Source organism: Balaenoptera borealis (genome assembly GCF_965194805.1).
Source record: "Balaenoptera borealis genome assembly, chromosome: 11".
NCBI lineage: Eukaryota > Metazoa > Chordata > Mammalia > Artiodactyla > Balaenopteridae > Balaenoptera > Balaenoptera borealis.
This window is the reverse complement of record NC_138868.1, coordinates 51,225,164-51,240,904: the sequence shown is the minus strand read 5'-3', so window position 1 is coordinate 51,240,904 and position 15,741 is coordinate 51,225,164. Positions and strand designations below refer to the sequence as shown.

The following is a 15,741-nucleotide window of genomic DNA, read 5'->3' as shown; positions in this document are numbered from 1 at the left end:
TCCTTTGAAAAACTTGTAATTTATTGAGGTGAGTTTTGCTCAACCCAAATAAAACTTAATTTATTGAAGACAGCACACCGGCAACCCTTCTGAGTACCCAAGATGGGGACAGGCTACCTGCAAGAGAGAGACCGGTTCCCCTTGTGACCAGCGAGGAACCCCGAGCTGCCACACAGCCCCAGGGCAGGGCGGTACAGACCAGGAGACAAAACTAAGCAAACTGGCGCTTTATGGCCAAAATTATTCCCCCCCCCCCCACCTAAACCGGCCCCCATAACATTAAAGTGCCCGCCCTCCCTAAGCCCATACAGAAAAGCTTAAATAAACCCCAGCCCAGTTCTCGGGCTATTCCTTCATTTCCGGATGGACACCCCCCCAGAATGGGGGTTGGGAGAGGTCCTAGCCGAGCCCCTCCACCTGTGGTTCAGGCCAGGTGGAGGGCAGCAGGAACAACGGTGAAAGTGGGGGCCCATGACGTACCCATATGGACCCCATGGCCTCCCTGGGGCTGGAGGAGGGGTCCAGAAAGGGAGGACTGCACCAGAAAAACCACGATCCTTGGTAACCATGGCAACTGACCTCCCAAGCCCTGACTCTAAAAGGTGAGGGGCAGGATGTCCTAACTAGGGCATTCCAAATGATTGGGCAGTAGGGAACGCAGATCCCCAATAAATAGGCAGAGAAGTACTGCCCCGCCCGCTCGTAACTTTTCAACTCCGGAGCTCTGGCTGGGCCTTCAAGGGCGGGTTGAGGCGCTCAGTTCTTAGCTTCGCAGTGTCACCGCGATCACTTGCTGAGCTGCAGGGTGTCCAGAAGGAGGCGCTTGTGAGCCGGGTCCTGCACCCCAGCTTCCTCCAGATCTTCTTCGGTGATGTCGCTGTAGGGGTAAAAAACGCTGGGAGAAGGGCAAGGTGGTCCAGAGAGCCCGTAGCTCTAACCCCCGAGGCCAGCCCCACCCCCACCCGATCCACCTCCAGCCCCGCCCCCACCTGAGAAACTCCAGGTCGTCCCAGCCATTGTGCACCAGGCCCTCCTCATAGCGCTCCAAGCCGATGGCCCGCAGCCAGGCTCCCATGCCTGCCTCGCCCAGCCCACCAGACCGCCCGACCTGCGGGCACGGAGCCTGAGGGAATAGGGCACGTCAGAGAGAGCACGGAGGGTGCCTCACACACTGAAGGACCTGCACACAGCCACATTCTACCGCGTGCTCTGGGGTGGGGAGAGAGGCCAGGAGCAGGGCTGATTCATGTGACCTCCAACTCCTCCCCAGTGCCCAGCTCAGGGCAGAGGCAACACCACTGAGTGCTGAATGAAGTAAAAGGATACCACGACCCATGGGCAAGCACACACCGACAGCCACCCCTGGTCCACATACCTCTTCTGCCAGGTCCTCCTGGATGCTCTCTCGGATGCGAGGTGGAGGGAAGCTGAGAGGCCGGCCGTAGTCCGAGGGCAGTCCCCGGGGCGGCTGCAGCTCCAGGGGGCCTGGCAGGAGCACGGAGCGGCCAGGTGCGGCAGGAGCGGCAGGAGCGTAGTCCACCTCACTCAGTGTCTTGGCCATCTGCAGCACTGAGCAGGAGCGATCATCCCCACTGGCTACCTCCCCCAGGAAAGTGCTGGTGGGTGAGGGGCCTGGGGGCAGTGGGGGTCTTGGATGGGCCTTGGGAGGTGGTGGGCCACGGGCCTCACCCGCACTGCGGCCCCGGATCACTGGCCCTGGCAAAGGATCCAGGCTGGGGGGCAGGAAGATGGCCGAATCTGGCAGAGGTGGGGGTGGAAAGTCTGGAGGGGGCAGCGTGCCCCCAGACTCTTCATCTGATGAGCTTCCCTCTCCCACACGGGGAGGCCGGTGGCGCCCAAGCTGCGGAGCAGGCACTGTGATGGCCACTTTGTTCTTGGTGGCAGGTGGGACAGGGGCCCTGGCAGGCGAGGGTGGCTCCGGGGGCAGCAGCTGGTGTGGGACCCCTTCAAGGACGTAGTAGGCAGGGTTATTGAAGCTGTTCTTGGGTGAGGGCGCTACCACCCCTTCCAGCTCTGGAGCGCCCTCTGGCTTCAACCTGGGTTTGGGAGCAGAATAACTAAATCAGGACCCAGCAACCCAAAGGGAAGGCGGTGGGTGCAGTGGAAGGAGAACCGGACTGCGAGTCAGGAGACGTAAGCCCGTGGTCCTAGACTTGCATGTGGCCTTGAGCACATCACTTTCCCTCTCTGTCCCTTGAGGTCCTCATCTCTAAAACTGGGGAAACAGGGGAGTTGAATGGATAACCCCTAAACTTCCTTGCCTTACTCGCTAAGATTCTGCAATCTTTTTTGATTTTTTAACGGTGAAAGCTGAGCGTAAATGGGTGAAAACAGAGGCCAGAAAGCAGGACAATAAAAGCCTTCAATGAGAATGACCAGCCAGATTCGGAAAGCCTCTGGAGGCACCTGAGGCCGATCTACTGGGGAATCTTACTCAGGGATTCAGGTTAGTTTTACTCAAGCCTGGAGATAAAACCAAGGTGACTGATAACAGCTGAAGATGACTGAAAACACACCAGCAGTTTTTATTTACGTTCAAGTAACAATTAGATATAATTAAAAAGCAAGCCTCACTTTCCCAAAGTATGATCCACAGAATACTACAGTTGACCACTGAACAACACGGGCTTGAACTGCACGGGCTTGAATCCACTCATATGCGGATTTTTTTCAGTACTGCAGCACTACATGATCTACAATCCACAATGGTTGAACCCGTGGATGTGGAACTGCAGATATGGAAGAACTGGGGATACAGAGGGATGACTATAAGTTATACACCCCTAACCCCTGCCATGTTCAAGGGTCAACTGTAGTTCCCCAGGATATTAATAGTTATTGCATGGAAAAGTTTCCTGGCCCATTAAGTTTGGGAAACTATATTCAACAGAGTTGAAAAAGGATTTCCTTCCTGTCCACATGCTCAGAGCTTTTGCTGATACTATTGTGCACTGGGAAAACCTAAGAAAAGAATCTAGCAACAACCATTTCCCAAACCCATTTGACAATAGACCAGTTACCAGCAGGGCATCTTGTAGGACAGTGGTCCATAGAACGCCCCTAGGGAAATCCGTGCTGAGACGAAGGCTCAAGTTAAGTGTTTACACAGAGGGAGCTGTTGCAGAAACAATTTCTAATTCTATTTTTTAAGGCAGAATTGAGAGGAAAGGACTGACTGTGCTCCCTTTGACCAGAGAGCCACACCTTCAGGAGGCCTGGCTGGCCAGTGGCCACAAGCGTAGGGCCCTGGCACCTCCGGCCATGCGGCAGCAGAGCAGCCAAGCAGCAGATGATCCCCAAGCTGGCCCTGAGAGCCACGCACAGCGATGGATAAAGTCAGGGGGTGACAGTTTCCTTCTCTCACCTGGGGGTCAAGGGCTCCTCCCGGGGAGCAGCTCGAGGTGGGGCTGGGGGCCTCCCAGTTGGTGGTGGTTTCTCTGGTTCTTCAAATAACTTGGAGAGCGGACAGGAGGCCTCTGCGGAGGCTGGCTTGCGGCTCCCTGACCTGCCAGGGGTGCACAGGGGAAGAGAGGTGAAGTAGGGGCTGACCAAGAGCCCCCGGGCACCCCTCACGTAGCACACCACACAGCCCCAGCTCACCTGGGCTCCTGGCTGCCTCGGGACACAGAGGGGGCTTTGCTCTTTGCTCCTGCCTCATCCTTATCAATGCTGATCCACTCTGGGGGAGGAAGGGAAAGGAGACTCAGAGGAGACTTGGGGTCCTGCATCCCACAGACACCCCAGTGGGCTGCTAGCCCCTTCCCAGCTACTCCTTAGGGCAGGCCCACCCCCAGACCTGGCTGCAGAACTGCCACATGTTCCAGGGATGCCAACATGCCCTCCCTGCAGCCCTGGTCTTCCCCTCCTAGGCCCGCCCACACCACCCCGTCTTATGCCCCACACCCCTCCCAATGGGGCCCCCACCATAGAGTCGCTCACGGGTGCCCAGGCGCTCTGTGGGCACCCGCACCTTCATGGAGCCACGGATGTTGCCTGTCTCCTCGCCGCGGTGGGACAGGAAGGTCAGGAACTGCTGGGCCGTGCTGCCAATCATGGACTTGAGCGCCACCACGCACTCCCCTGAAGGGCAGATGGAGCAGACCAGCAGACTGCCAAGCCTTTCTAGGGCCCTGCCCGGCTTTCTGTGCCCCTTGGCCCCCCTCAACCCTCACCATAGGATTCGTAGCCGTCCATGGACTTGACTGTGAGCAGGAGGTGCTGGTCCTGCAGGTACTCGATGTCAGCCAGAATGGGCTTGAGCTGGGGAGCAGAGAGGCCCAGTGAGGAACAAAGGCCCACCCACCCCCTCCTGCCACACCACCACTCACCCCACCCTCAAGCTCGTCCGTGCTCACTCCCGTCCACTTAGGAAAGATCCTAATCCATAAGGTAGAAGACACAGTCCTGCATGGGCCTCTCAGAGCACTTAACAGCCCTGTAATTAATTAATTTTCTGCATCAGCAATGGCCAACACGGGACCTGATGTTTAGCAAAGGCTCAAGAACTATTCATTGAACGAATGAATGAACCAGCTGCAACTTGGCTCCCCCCACTCCCCCAAACAAAGCACGTGCCCTCATCCTCACTCACGCCCACCCCACACACAAGCCCATGCTGCCGGCTCTGCCCGCCCTCCCAGGCAGGCTCCAGGTGGCGCTCTGCTGCACCTCCCTCTCTGTGTCCTCACCCACAAGCCTCACCGTGGGCAGCTGGCGTGAGGACCACTGCACCTTGAGGAAGTTGATGTTGTCACTGCTCTGGGCATCATTTTCGAAGCTCTTCTTGTACTCTGGGTGGGGGTGGGGGACACCCAACTGAGCGCCACCTCTCAGCTTCCCTTCTCTCTAACTAGGGGGCTGACCACTCTGGGCACCTCAGGCCTCCCATCCCCTGTGGCCCACACCCAGCCCTGGGCCCCGCCTCTGACCCTCCAGGCAGGTGGAGTAGAACTCAATGAAGAACTTGGTGCGGCTGGCCGTCTTCACAATGGCCTCGATGCTCTCAAACTCGATGTAGGCCTGGTCTGAGGTCTTCGAGAGCCCTGAGGGGCAAAGGGAGGAATATAGACAGGAGGGCTGAGAGGGTGGCAGAAGGAACGGGACAGAGAGACTGAGTGCTGGGACAGGGAATCAGCAGCCCTGGCAGAGCAGGAGGGAAGGCCAGGAGGGGCCTCCTCCATCCCAAGCAACCAGTAGCGAGACCCCAAAGTCCAGACCTGGCACTGGGACAAACAGATAATCCAAGATGAGAGACCATCTGAGAGGGGGCCAGGGACCAGAATGCCTGCAGGATATGCTCGCCAACAACCCACCACACCACCAGGCACACTCGGGTACTCAAGTGGCCCCAGGCAGATAGACACACGTACATGTTTACGTTCACACGCTCTTGGGCATGTACCTCCTGTGATGACCCAGGCAACCCAGACACCCTCACACATCACATATTCAGAAACATTCCTACACGTACATGTAAACACCCAAACACACACACACACACACACACACACACACACACACACACACACACTTAGATGTATTCAAACCTATGCACATCCCCAGGCCAGCACCTGCAGCCACCCAGATGGATGCCACACCCACAAGCACATCCAGAATAGCCACCTTTCTTGGAGATGAACTGAGAGGTAACCCCAACCTCAAATGTCCCAAACACGGGGGAGTGGTCGCTGGTGACGATGTCATCTGTGCAACCTGGGGAGGGGAGCAGGAATGAGGGCTCAGGGGAAAGCTCCTTATTCTCTGCTTGCACTTCCCAAAGCTGAGGCAGAGTCGGGTCAGTGACCACCCAGGATCACCCATCACCCTGTCCGGGAGGCTCTGACCATAGGAATTGCAGATGATGTGAGTCTCGGGATAGGACTTCCAGAGAATCCGGTCACACCATGAAGGCACGTTGGTCCGGACCTGGGGCAGGGGATAGCAGCATGGTCAGAGGTCAGCTGGGGCCCCACCACAGCGGCCCGAGCGCCCACCTCCTTCCTTGGAGCCTCACAACATGCAGGGTCACCCCTGAGGCCCCAAGGGGCCATAGAAGCTGGAGCGGTAAGTGCAGAGGCCTGGACCCTTGACCCCACACACACTCTTGATTCACTGCAGCCCTGGGGGGTCTCCCCAGGCCCAGCTCCTTCTCTTCACTCACCCCAGTTGGCTTCTGCTTGTGCCAGGCGTATGTGTCCCGGGAACCCCGCTCATAGCGGTAGGTGGGTGGGAAGGAGATCTCCTCCTCACCTAGGGAAGGCGGGGGATGGAGGAGTCAGGGCCCGGAAGACCCAGGGATACCACAAGGATCCTGGCCCTCAGGGACCCCCGCCAGGCCCATACTCACTGAATCGAAGGAAAACCTTGTGCTTTTCCCGCTCCAGGTTGAGCTGGTCCACCCTGAGCAGGGGCTCAAACTCCTTCCTGCTGATGTAGTTCAGGATCTCCTGGGGTGGGGACACAAAGGCTGGAGACTTTCCCCCTCGAGCCAAAGCCAGAGGTGAGAGCCCACCTGGCCCCCAGCCCAGCCTCCCTACCAGCCACCTGCCGGGCCCTGCTCACACCTGTATATCCATGTCAAGGCGGTAGTTGAGGTCCCCAAACCAGAAGAGGTGAGTGAAACGCAGAGAGATGTCAAAGGCACTGAGCTGCCGGTCACCCAGCGAGAGCAGCCGCAGGATGTCCAGGTAGTTCTGGTTCCGTCTACAGTGGGGGTGGGGGGAGGCCTCCAGGGTCAGGTGTCAGGGACAGGCGTGAAGGTAAGACATCTCTGGCTGGGGTCAGGGATGGGCCAGGGATCAGGGTCCCTGGGGACAGAGGAAGGAACTGGGGACAAGGTCAAAGTCAGGGAGAGACAGAGGGGTCCTGAGTTGAGGTAAGGAAGAAGGGGGCCTTGGGGGACAGGGATGTAGGATGTACTATAGACTAGGATATGGGAGAGGGAATAGGTGTTTGGTGAATAGAGGATGAGACTAAAGAGACAGCTGGGAAGGTGCCCCCTCACCGGGCAGTCTTCTCATTTCCCGAGGTGAGGTGGCAATTCACAAAGCCAAACGAGGTGCCATTGAACATGAAGGAGACACCCACGGCCCCCTTGTTTCCTGTCAGGGCAACAGAAGAAGGCCTGAGTCACCCCCGGTGGGCTCCCGACTCTCCCCTCTGCCTATCTAAGCAGCAGTGGGAAGATCCTCCCAACTTCCCCACATACCATGAGGCAGGCAGGCCCCTGCACACACACCCACGCCTTCCCGGGGGTCCACACGGGGCACATGCAGCCCCATCTGGATGGCCTGGGTCTGTCGGCATGTGTGAACAGAGAGCCCCTGGAGATCACAGGGGACCCCAATGGTGAAGCTGCAAGAACCTGCAGATGCTGAGCGGAATCTATCCTGAGGGACCACTGGACTGCAAACAGGGAGACCTGGGCACTATGCCAGGTGCCGGGCTCTACCACGTACTAGCTGTGTGACCTTGGACAGCTCACCTGACCACTCTGGGCCTGAGTTTTATCATCTAAGAAATGGAGGTAATTATCCTGGCCCTGCCTTCCTGGTGGGGCTGGAAGAGATTTAGAATACGAACATGCTTTGCAAAGTTCAAACAGTTCTATAGATGGGAAAGCTGAGACTACCCAAAAGGGGGAGACCCTGGACCCTGGGCTGGAGATGAAGCAAGAAGCGTGGACAAAAAAAAAAAAAAGAAGTGTGGACAGAGGGACCCCACCCTCCCTACTCACCCAGGGTATTGGCGATGCCAGTCTTCACGCTGGATGTACTGACATGGCTGATGCGGTTCTCATGCTCTGGCTTGACCAGCACAGCCACCTTGATGTTCCACAGTGACTGCATGGCAATCTGGGGAGGGGGTGCGGGGTCACCCCTGCCCCGAGCTGGGCCACTGTCCACATCTCCCCCACCCCGCCCAGCCTATACTACAGACTGTTCTGGAAGTCACAAAATAGGAAGGGCTGCCACTCCTTTTTCCTGAGGGACCAGAGAGAAAGAACCCTTCCCATAGCATAAAGGACTCCAGTTAGACTTCCTAAAGGATATGCCCAGGGACCAGAGGGAGAGCTCTCCAGGGTCGTGCGTGAGGTCAAGCAGGATAGTTGGGGGCAGTGTGTGAGGAGGCGGGCTGGACAAGAGGATGACCCTCACCGGGCGGTAATCCAGATCTGTGAGCTCCTTGAGGCTCCCGCGGAGCAGGTCCAGCCACTCGCGGTCGCCCACCGAGTTCTCCTGGGTCCCAAAAACATAGATGTCATGGGGTATGGTCACCGTGACCTCATCCAGGGTCTTCCCCAGACCCTTCGATGTGAACCAAGATGTCACAGTTTTTGGAGGCGGCACACTTCCTGGAGGGGGAGGGGATGCGGGCGGTCAGGCCCCTGCATGGGGCCCTTCCTCTCTCCCACCCCAGCCCCTGCACGGGCCTGACCCATGTTCCAGGTGCCTATGAAGACGGAGATCATGTCGGGCTCGTCCTGCTTGGAGTGCTTATTCTTCATGAGCTGCAGCAGCTGGCAGAAGGCCTCCCGCTTCTAGGGGGACAGCAGCCAGTCAGGGGCAGGTGGGTGGCCAGGAAACTCCCTTCCATGGGGACACCCTGCTAGGTGGCAGGTCCAGGAGGAGAGGGACATGCCTCTCTGGCTCACCACCATACACCCACTCCTCAAGCATACAACAGGTGCTCAGGAAATGTTCACTGAATATTTGAATCCATCCTCAGGCCGCCCACTCTCAGTATACACACTCTCTGCTCCGTCAGAACTGCCCCCACCACGAGGGATGGCGTGCCTACATCATGTGTTCCCTCTCTTCCCATCCAGCAGGGACTCCTGCAGCCCCCAGTGGCCTGGCCCACCCACTGCTCACCCGGGCGCTGACAAAGATGAAGTCCTTGCGCTGTGTCCGGTCCTTCTCTTTCTCAAACACGACGCCCAACTTGTTCTGGACCCGCTGGGACTTAATGAGCTGGCGGACTAGGGGATGGAGGATGGGTCACACCAGCCTGTGCCCTGAGGCCCAGGGGCCCACCCCGCCCCCCATCCCAGGCTGGGCCCTGGCTCACTGCGGTCATGCGTGAAGGTCGTCCAGTCCTCCTGCGAGTCCCGCTGTCTCCGCAGCAGCACCAGCCGCCCGCCCTCCACGTCCACACTCAGCGTGAACTTCTGTGACTTCCCAATCTTGGTCAGGTCACCCAGGGTCACATCCAGCTTCACCTACAGGCCAGGAGGTGGAGGGGCTGCTGAAAAGACCTGGGGGTAGGCAGCACCCCCTTCACCTCCGCCCGCTCTTTGCCCTGTGAGGTTCCCCCCCACCCCCCACCATGTACCTCAAAGGCCTGCACGGGGATGGTCTTGGCCTTACGTGTGGATGGCTGCAGCGGGGCCGGGGGTGCTGTGGAACTCATGTCCTGTAGGGCCTTCAGGGCCTGGAGGGGGCAAGGGCAGGGCAAGGTCAGGAGCCCTGCCGAGGGCTGGGGCGGGGAGGGACACGGCTGATGCGGGGCTCAGTGCTAAACTACAGATTCAGGGTTCAGATCAGTTAGAACAACGCAAGTGGCCAGGGACTGGTGAGTGGGTCAGGGATCAGAGGTCAGGGGTCAGGGCACCTTTTTCTGGATGCCTGACAGGAAGTCCTTTAGCACTGACAGCTTTAGCACCAGGCTCTCTAGTTCCTGCTCCCCAGTCTGTGGTGGGTTCTGCGGGGAGAAGGAGTGAGGCTCGTCCGTGAGGCCACCCAGCAGGAGGCACCCCACCCAGCACCAGAACATGAACCCACTCCCCAGAGGTCTCTCCACAATCCCACCTGCTGCTGCAAAAGGCGGGTCACCATGGGCGAGCTCTGCTGGTCAAACACCTTGGACAGGATCTCCAGGCCTGACAGGACCTTGTCCACCTCACTATGGGAAACATCAGGTCAGAACTCCCCACCCCGACCCAAGTACAGGGAAGAGGGGCTGAGTGTGTAGCTTCAGCCGCCACCGAGAGAATACAAGGGTTCAGGCGAGGAAAAGTCAGGAGGCAATAGCTGGTTCCTGGTTCAGGGCCAGAGGTCAAAGGTCAGGGCATTTGTGTAGCAAGGCAGCGGGAGAGGACAGGTGAGAGGTTAAGGGTGCAGCGCGTGGCGCTGATGTCCCAGGTACCTGTGCAGCCTCCGGCATGAGGTGGCGAGGGTGCGGGTGAGGTGCGGCAGGTTGCTGGCTCCACCCCGCACAGCCTCCAGATCCAGCCCGTAGCTACCCTTCAGGTACTCGTGCGAGACAGTGCTCAGCCCATTGGGAGCACTTCAGGAGGGGTTAAGAAGTCAGTGGAGGCCCCGCTGACCCTGTCCCAGCACCCCCACCCCATTCCTAGAGGAGACGGTACAGGTGGCAGAGTACGACAGACCAGGGTGTCCGCCTCTGGGGCTGAGACGGGGTGGGGGTCCCTGGGGAGGGCTGGGGGCTTAAAGGTCTTCCCACCTTCGGTGAGGACACAGTTCTCAGAGAGGAAAGGGACTTCCTGCTCAGGAGGGGGTTGGGGTCTCACCTCTCAGCAGCCAGAGTCGTGGGGGTCTCAGGGGCTGGCAGGGGGCTGCTGGGCCCGAGGGGGGCAGAAATGCTGGTAGAGCCAGAGCGCGGGGGCAGTGGGGGCTTCTCATCCTCCCCATCTGTGGACAGGGGCCAGTGGGCAGCGGTGTGAGCCCCCTGCCCTCAGTGAAGTACGGGGGACACGATGGCTGTCAGAGACTTGCGTGGAAAGGGGTAAAGGGCCCAGGCACCGTGGAGAGTGGCAGGGGGCTTCAGGGGAGTCAGGCTGAGAAGATGGGGTGGGAAGTCGCAGGTAACGGCCGGGGATGGGGGCAGGGAAGGCATTTGTACACCGCACCCCGGGCAGCACCTGAGGCATCGCGGTCATCCGGCAGGTCTGGCTCTCGCTCCCGCTCCACAGGCAGCAGCAGGGCACACACCAGGCCCTGGTTGGGCTGGGCGTACAGGCCAATGAGCTCCCCCAGGGTCTGGAAGCGGCGCACAGGCACACCCTGCGAGGTCTGCAGGCCAGCAAGAGTGGGAGAAGCATCAGTCAGCTGGTCCCAAACCTTAGGCTGGAATCAAGGTCAGGGGTCAGGGTCTAAGCTCCTACCTGCACGGCCAAGAAATCTTCTCCATCAGGGAGAATTCGATATGTGTGCACATGCTTCTGATACCTGACAGCAAAGCAGGGGATCAGAATCTGTCACCCCCAGGCTGGGGTCTAAGTCCCAAGACCCCCCTTCCTCCTACCAACAGGCTCAGCCCCCAGGCCCCTCGTCTAGGTTTCCTTAAAGCTGTTTGCCCGGGCTGCACAGGGTTAATGATGGGGCCAGTCCACTCCATCCTGCTAGTGCCAAGCAGAGCAGGAATGCCCAGACCCACCCCCCCACCCCCACCCCAGGCATACATATGCTCCACACCCACTGCAGGGCCCCGGAAGCACCAGGCAGCTCTTCTGTGGCCTCCACAGCTGTCTAAACAGACCCTCTGGGCTATGGTACCAGTCTGGGCCCCCCGCCAGAGTAAGAGTCCTCAGAGGCCTGGGTAACCCGTCTGTGTGCATGGGTGACGTGCTATCACACGTGTGCCTGCTGCCTGTGTTTACACTGGTGTCTGGCTCTGCTGGAGTCAGGTGTGTCTGGAGCAGTTTTGCTGGGGGGGTGTGAGGATATCATTCTAGGGCTTTCTCCCCTGCTTCCCCAGACACCAGGAAATTGGGATGACCCATGGGGGCCCTCTATGGGAGAGGTGGGCCTCTAGGAGCCCCAAGCTAAGGAGGGGCAAGAGGGGTGCTGACAGATGGCAGCAACAGCTGAGCAGGTGACAGCTGAGCCTGGCCTGGATGGTACAGGCTGCACTCAGTGGGGGTGGAGGATCCCTCTGCAGCCGCACCTCAGGGCAGGCTTGCAAAGGGGGTCACCTGGGCCGTGTGTGTTGGGCAGGAGGTGGGTATTACTAGAGAGGACCAAATGCCTATTTGAGGAGACTCTACACCCTGGCCACAGGGCCATCCTCTCCCCTCAGGTGAGCCCTGTTCAGGGGCTCTCCTGACCACTGGGCACAAGCTGTGTGGCTATCTGTGTGTGACTGGGTGTGTTGGTTTTTGAACTGTGGGTCTGTGTTTGTAAAAGTAATAGCATCCCATTAACTGAGTCCTGTCTCTGTGACAAGTCAGGTACTCAACGTCCTACAGACATGATCTCATTTAATCCTCACATTTTAAGGCAGATATTATTATTATCCCTCCTCTCCAGAAGAGGAAACTGAGGCGCAAAGAAGAAAAGTGATTTGCCTAAGGTCACAGAGCAAGTAAAAGGTAAGTAAAAGGCAGAGCTGGCATTTAAAGTCAGGACAGAGGCCAGGACCTGTATCCTGGCCTGCTGGTTGGATTGACTGCACCTGCTGGGGCAGGGCTGTGTCCTGAATGTTTCCCCTGTATGCGTGGGTGGCATATACAGGTAAGCAAGTATGTTTCTGATCAGCCACCCCCAGGTTCATGAGATGCAGGGAGTAACCAGAGTCAGCTGGTAAAGCTGAAGCCCTCACACACAGACAGCCCCTCACCCCACCCATCCCCTCCCGTGGCAATGGAGCCAGGACTTTTCCCTCCTGGGACAATAATGTTCCCATCCAGACACAGGCCCAGCTGTCCCCCTCCCACTCAACAGCTGATCTAGCACCTGCCTCCCTCCCCTCCCTAATTAGGGGGTACGCCTCAGAGAGGGTTGGCATGCAGGACTCTAGGTTATTCATGTGCCTAGGCTGTCCCTCTTCAGTTCCCTATTGGGCCTCAGATGTGGGACATAAGCTGAAACTTAAGGGACCCCTTCCTCTTCAGGTCCACTGCCTAGGCCAGGGTTGTTCAACCCTCAGCACCACTGACATTTTGGACTACATAATTCTTTGTTGTGAGGGACAGTACTGTGCATTGTCGGATGTTTAGCAGCAACCCTGGCTCCTACCCACTAGGAGCCGGTAGTACGATCCCAGTTGTGACAACCAAAAATGTCTCCAGACATTGCCAAATGTCCCCTGAGGGGTAAAATCAACCCCAATTGAGAACCACTGGCCTAGGCCAGTGTACCCCTAAAGATGTGAGGAGAACAGAGGAGAAAGAGACACAGAGATAGGGACTTGGGAGGGCTCACGGGCCTGAGGAGGAACATAACTAGGTCTAAACAAAGCAGCCCCACCACTTCCCACTCACCACCTCCACTCCAGAGGCCTACAGGAGCCCACCCAATGTCAGATCCTGGGGCTCAGGGGGGCAGCTCAGCAAGAAGACTCCAAAACTGAAAGTGCCAACTCACCCGACACCAATGCCATGCACGGCTGATGGGTACAAGCACAAAACCAGGCCCACTCAGAGAGCTGCCAAGTCTAGCCCCACGCTCAGCACCCATGGCTCAGGGCTAGGGCAGCAGGATCCCAGAGCCAGAGCACACACACTCACTCACTGATTCATGAAATAATGACATGGAGCGATACAGCCTCACTCCCCTTCTTCTCAACACCACCCTGTCCCCAGCCCCAGTCATACATATCCAGGCAGGCCCCAGCCTCAGTCCCGGGGTACAGAAAGGCCCCCTAAGGAAGCTGCTGGGCATCCCCACACACCCCATTAGTTCCTCTGGCCCCAACTCCCACTCAAGACACCCAATCCCTACATAAACAGAAGTGCACACAACCGTGGGATGCACATCCTCACCCCTGCCTGGAAGATGCCTGAGGGGGTCTGCCAGAGACTCCCTACACTTTTCCCAATTACGGCGACCCTGGGCCGCAAGACCCCGCATACTCTGCCCTCAGGGCCGCAGCAAGTGCCCCCAGACACACAGCAGGAAGGAAGTGCTCCCAGCATCCTTCCTCAGGCCCAGCAGAAAGCCAAGGCCCCCACCGTGGCGGGCGCTGGCGTCCCACTGTCCCGGGCCCTCCCCACAGCAGTCAACGAAGCCCGGGCCCTGCCCCCGCCCGCCGGGAGCCTCGGCCCCACTCACAGGACACAGAGCGCGAAGGCTCCCGCCACGCTCTCGCTGTCTCGGACCAGGAAGCTGCCATCGCGGCCTGCCCGGGCCAGCAGCTCCTCGGCGGCGGCGCGGCTCAGGTCGCGGTGGTACCAGGCGGGGGCCGGGCTGCCCAGAGCGGCCCCAGGCCCGGCGCCCCCTGGGCCCGGCGCCCCGCACGCCGAGGCCATGGCCAGCGCAGGGTTCAGCGCTGCCCGCGCCCACCGCCCCGCGCCATCCGCCCCGGGACGCTCGGCGCTGAGGCTGGGACCGGGCCCGGGTCCCGGGGCTGGGGACCGGGCCTGATGATCCGCTGGCGGGACCGAGCCGGGGATCGGGCCTCCGTGCTCCGCCGCGTTTGCCGCCCGGTTTGCCGCGCAGCCGCCGCCGCCAGCAGCGCCGGCCTCAACTTGAAGAGAAAGAAAAGTTTGTTCAGAGGCGGCGGGGGAGGGGCAGGAGCGGAGCGCAGTGCCGGGCGGCCGGCCCCCACCCCCACCGCTCGGCCCAAGGCCCGTCCCGCCCCTGCCCTCACCCTCTTCCCCGCGGGGAAGTTGCCCTCTGCATTCCCGAAGGAGCCGGGACCCCCCAAACCCCAGGGGAAGCCGGCCTCCCAAACCCCACAACGATCCTGCCCAGCCATCACCACCCGGAGGAGATCCAGCTCCTAACGCCCGCCTCCAAGCCCAAGTCAACCCATCCTGCGCCCCGACACTTTGGGATTCCCGACCCCCTCCGCCTCCTTTCAATACTCACAATTATATTACCCCCAACTCCCATAAACGTCTGATTCCACCCCCCAACCCTTTCCATTCGGCCCCCGTACAGACTCGTAGGATCCAGTTACCAAAATCCGCGAAGGATCCCATGATGAACCAACCTCCTGCCGTCCCTCTCCCCATCACCCCCAACTCCCGTGAAATCCAGCCCCCACTTAGATCTGAACCCCCAAACTCCACTGGGTCCCAATCCCGCGTGGGGGATCCCCCACAAACCCCCAGAGGAGGTCCAGTGTCCTCGACTCCCCATGCACCGTCCCTGGCAGCCCCTCTCATCCCAGGCAGAGCCCTTCCCCCCTCTCGGCCAAGTTCCCTGGCACCATCCCCCATACCCGCAGGCCCCGGCCTTGAGGGGTTCAGCAGTCCGAGGTCAGGCCTTTCCTTGCCCATCTAGAAGAAAGTTCCCTCAAACCCCCGGGCTTCCGACCTCTCCCCAGAGCCCCGGCCGCCGTACTCAGACCCCCACCTCCTGGGCTGCTCCGATGCCCCCTTCCCCGGGGAAGCAGCCCTGGACTCTCAGCGGCCACTTAAGATGGCCATCCTCTGCCGCTGCACCCCCCCGCTCGCCTTCCGCCCCGCCCGCCGCCCCGCCCCCGCGGCTCTCCGCCGAGCCGGGGGTAGAACCCGCGCCCCGCCTCGCCCGGCCCAGTGCCTTGATTCCGGAGCAGCTAACCTGCTGATTGACCTCGGGCAAGTCACGGCGCCTCTCAGAGCCTCGCCTTCCGGCTCTGTAAAATGGGGATAACTTTATCAGGGCAGACTCAATAGGACTGTTCTTGTAAAGCTCTCCGCACGGGGCCTGGCATTCAGTGGGCGCTCCCGAACAGCGGCTATTTTTATTATTAATTAAGGAGTAACGAAGGTGACAGCTGTGTAAACTGTAAAGCGCGGCAATGGAACGAACGGGTATTATTAGCACCCGCCCC

General features: G+C 59.4%; 1 protein-coding gene across 3 annotated transcripts; it reads right to left on the bottom strand.

Annotated features, from left to right (window-relative positions):
- Window positions 1–33: 33 nt before the first annotated feature.
- On the bottom strand, window positions 34–15,288 carry INPPL1 (inositol polyphosphate phosphatase like 1). 3 transcript variants are annotated; one of them, XM_082340303.1, is made up of 29 exons: window positions 15,148–15,288; window positions 14,034–14,448; window positions 11,147–11,210; window positions 10,904–11,054; window positions 10,553–10,673; window positions 10,168–10,308; window positions 9,831–9,924; window positions 9,634–9,723; window positions 9,355–9,453; window positions 9,091–9,241; window positions 8,895–9,001; window positions 8,458–8,560; window positions 8,178–8,374; window positions 7,757–7,874; window positions 7,025–7,121; window positions 6,585–6,723; window positions 6,368–6,467; window positions 6,182–6,270; window positions 5,865–5,946; window positions 5,644–5,733; window positions 4,950–5,063; window positions 4,723–4,811; window positions 4,194–4,281; window positions 3,946–4,101; window positions 3,622–3,700; window positions 3,386–3,526; window positions 1,376–2,057; window positions 990–1,123; window positions 34–877 (listed from the first exon to the last, which is right to left on the bottom strand). In XM_082340303.1, the coding sequence occupies exons 1-29, from the start codon at window positions 15,203–15,205 to the stop codon at window positions 787–789; spliced, it is 4,080 nt and encodes a 1,359-aa protein (XP_082196429.1). In that variant the 5' UTR covers window positions 15,206–15,288; the 3' UTR covers window positions 34–786. The 3 variants fall into 3 exon arrangements, with proteins under 3 accessions (XP_082196429.1, XP_082196430.1, XP_082196431.1); XM_082340304.1 differs by lacking the exon at window positions 990–1,123; XM_082340305.1 differs by lacking the exon at window positions 10,168–10,308.
- Between the last annotated feature and the right edge of the window lie 453 nt (window positions 15,289–15,741).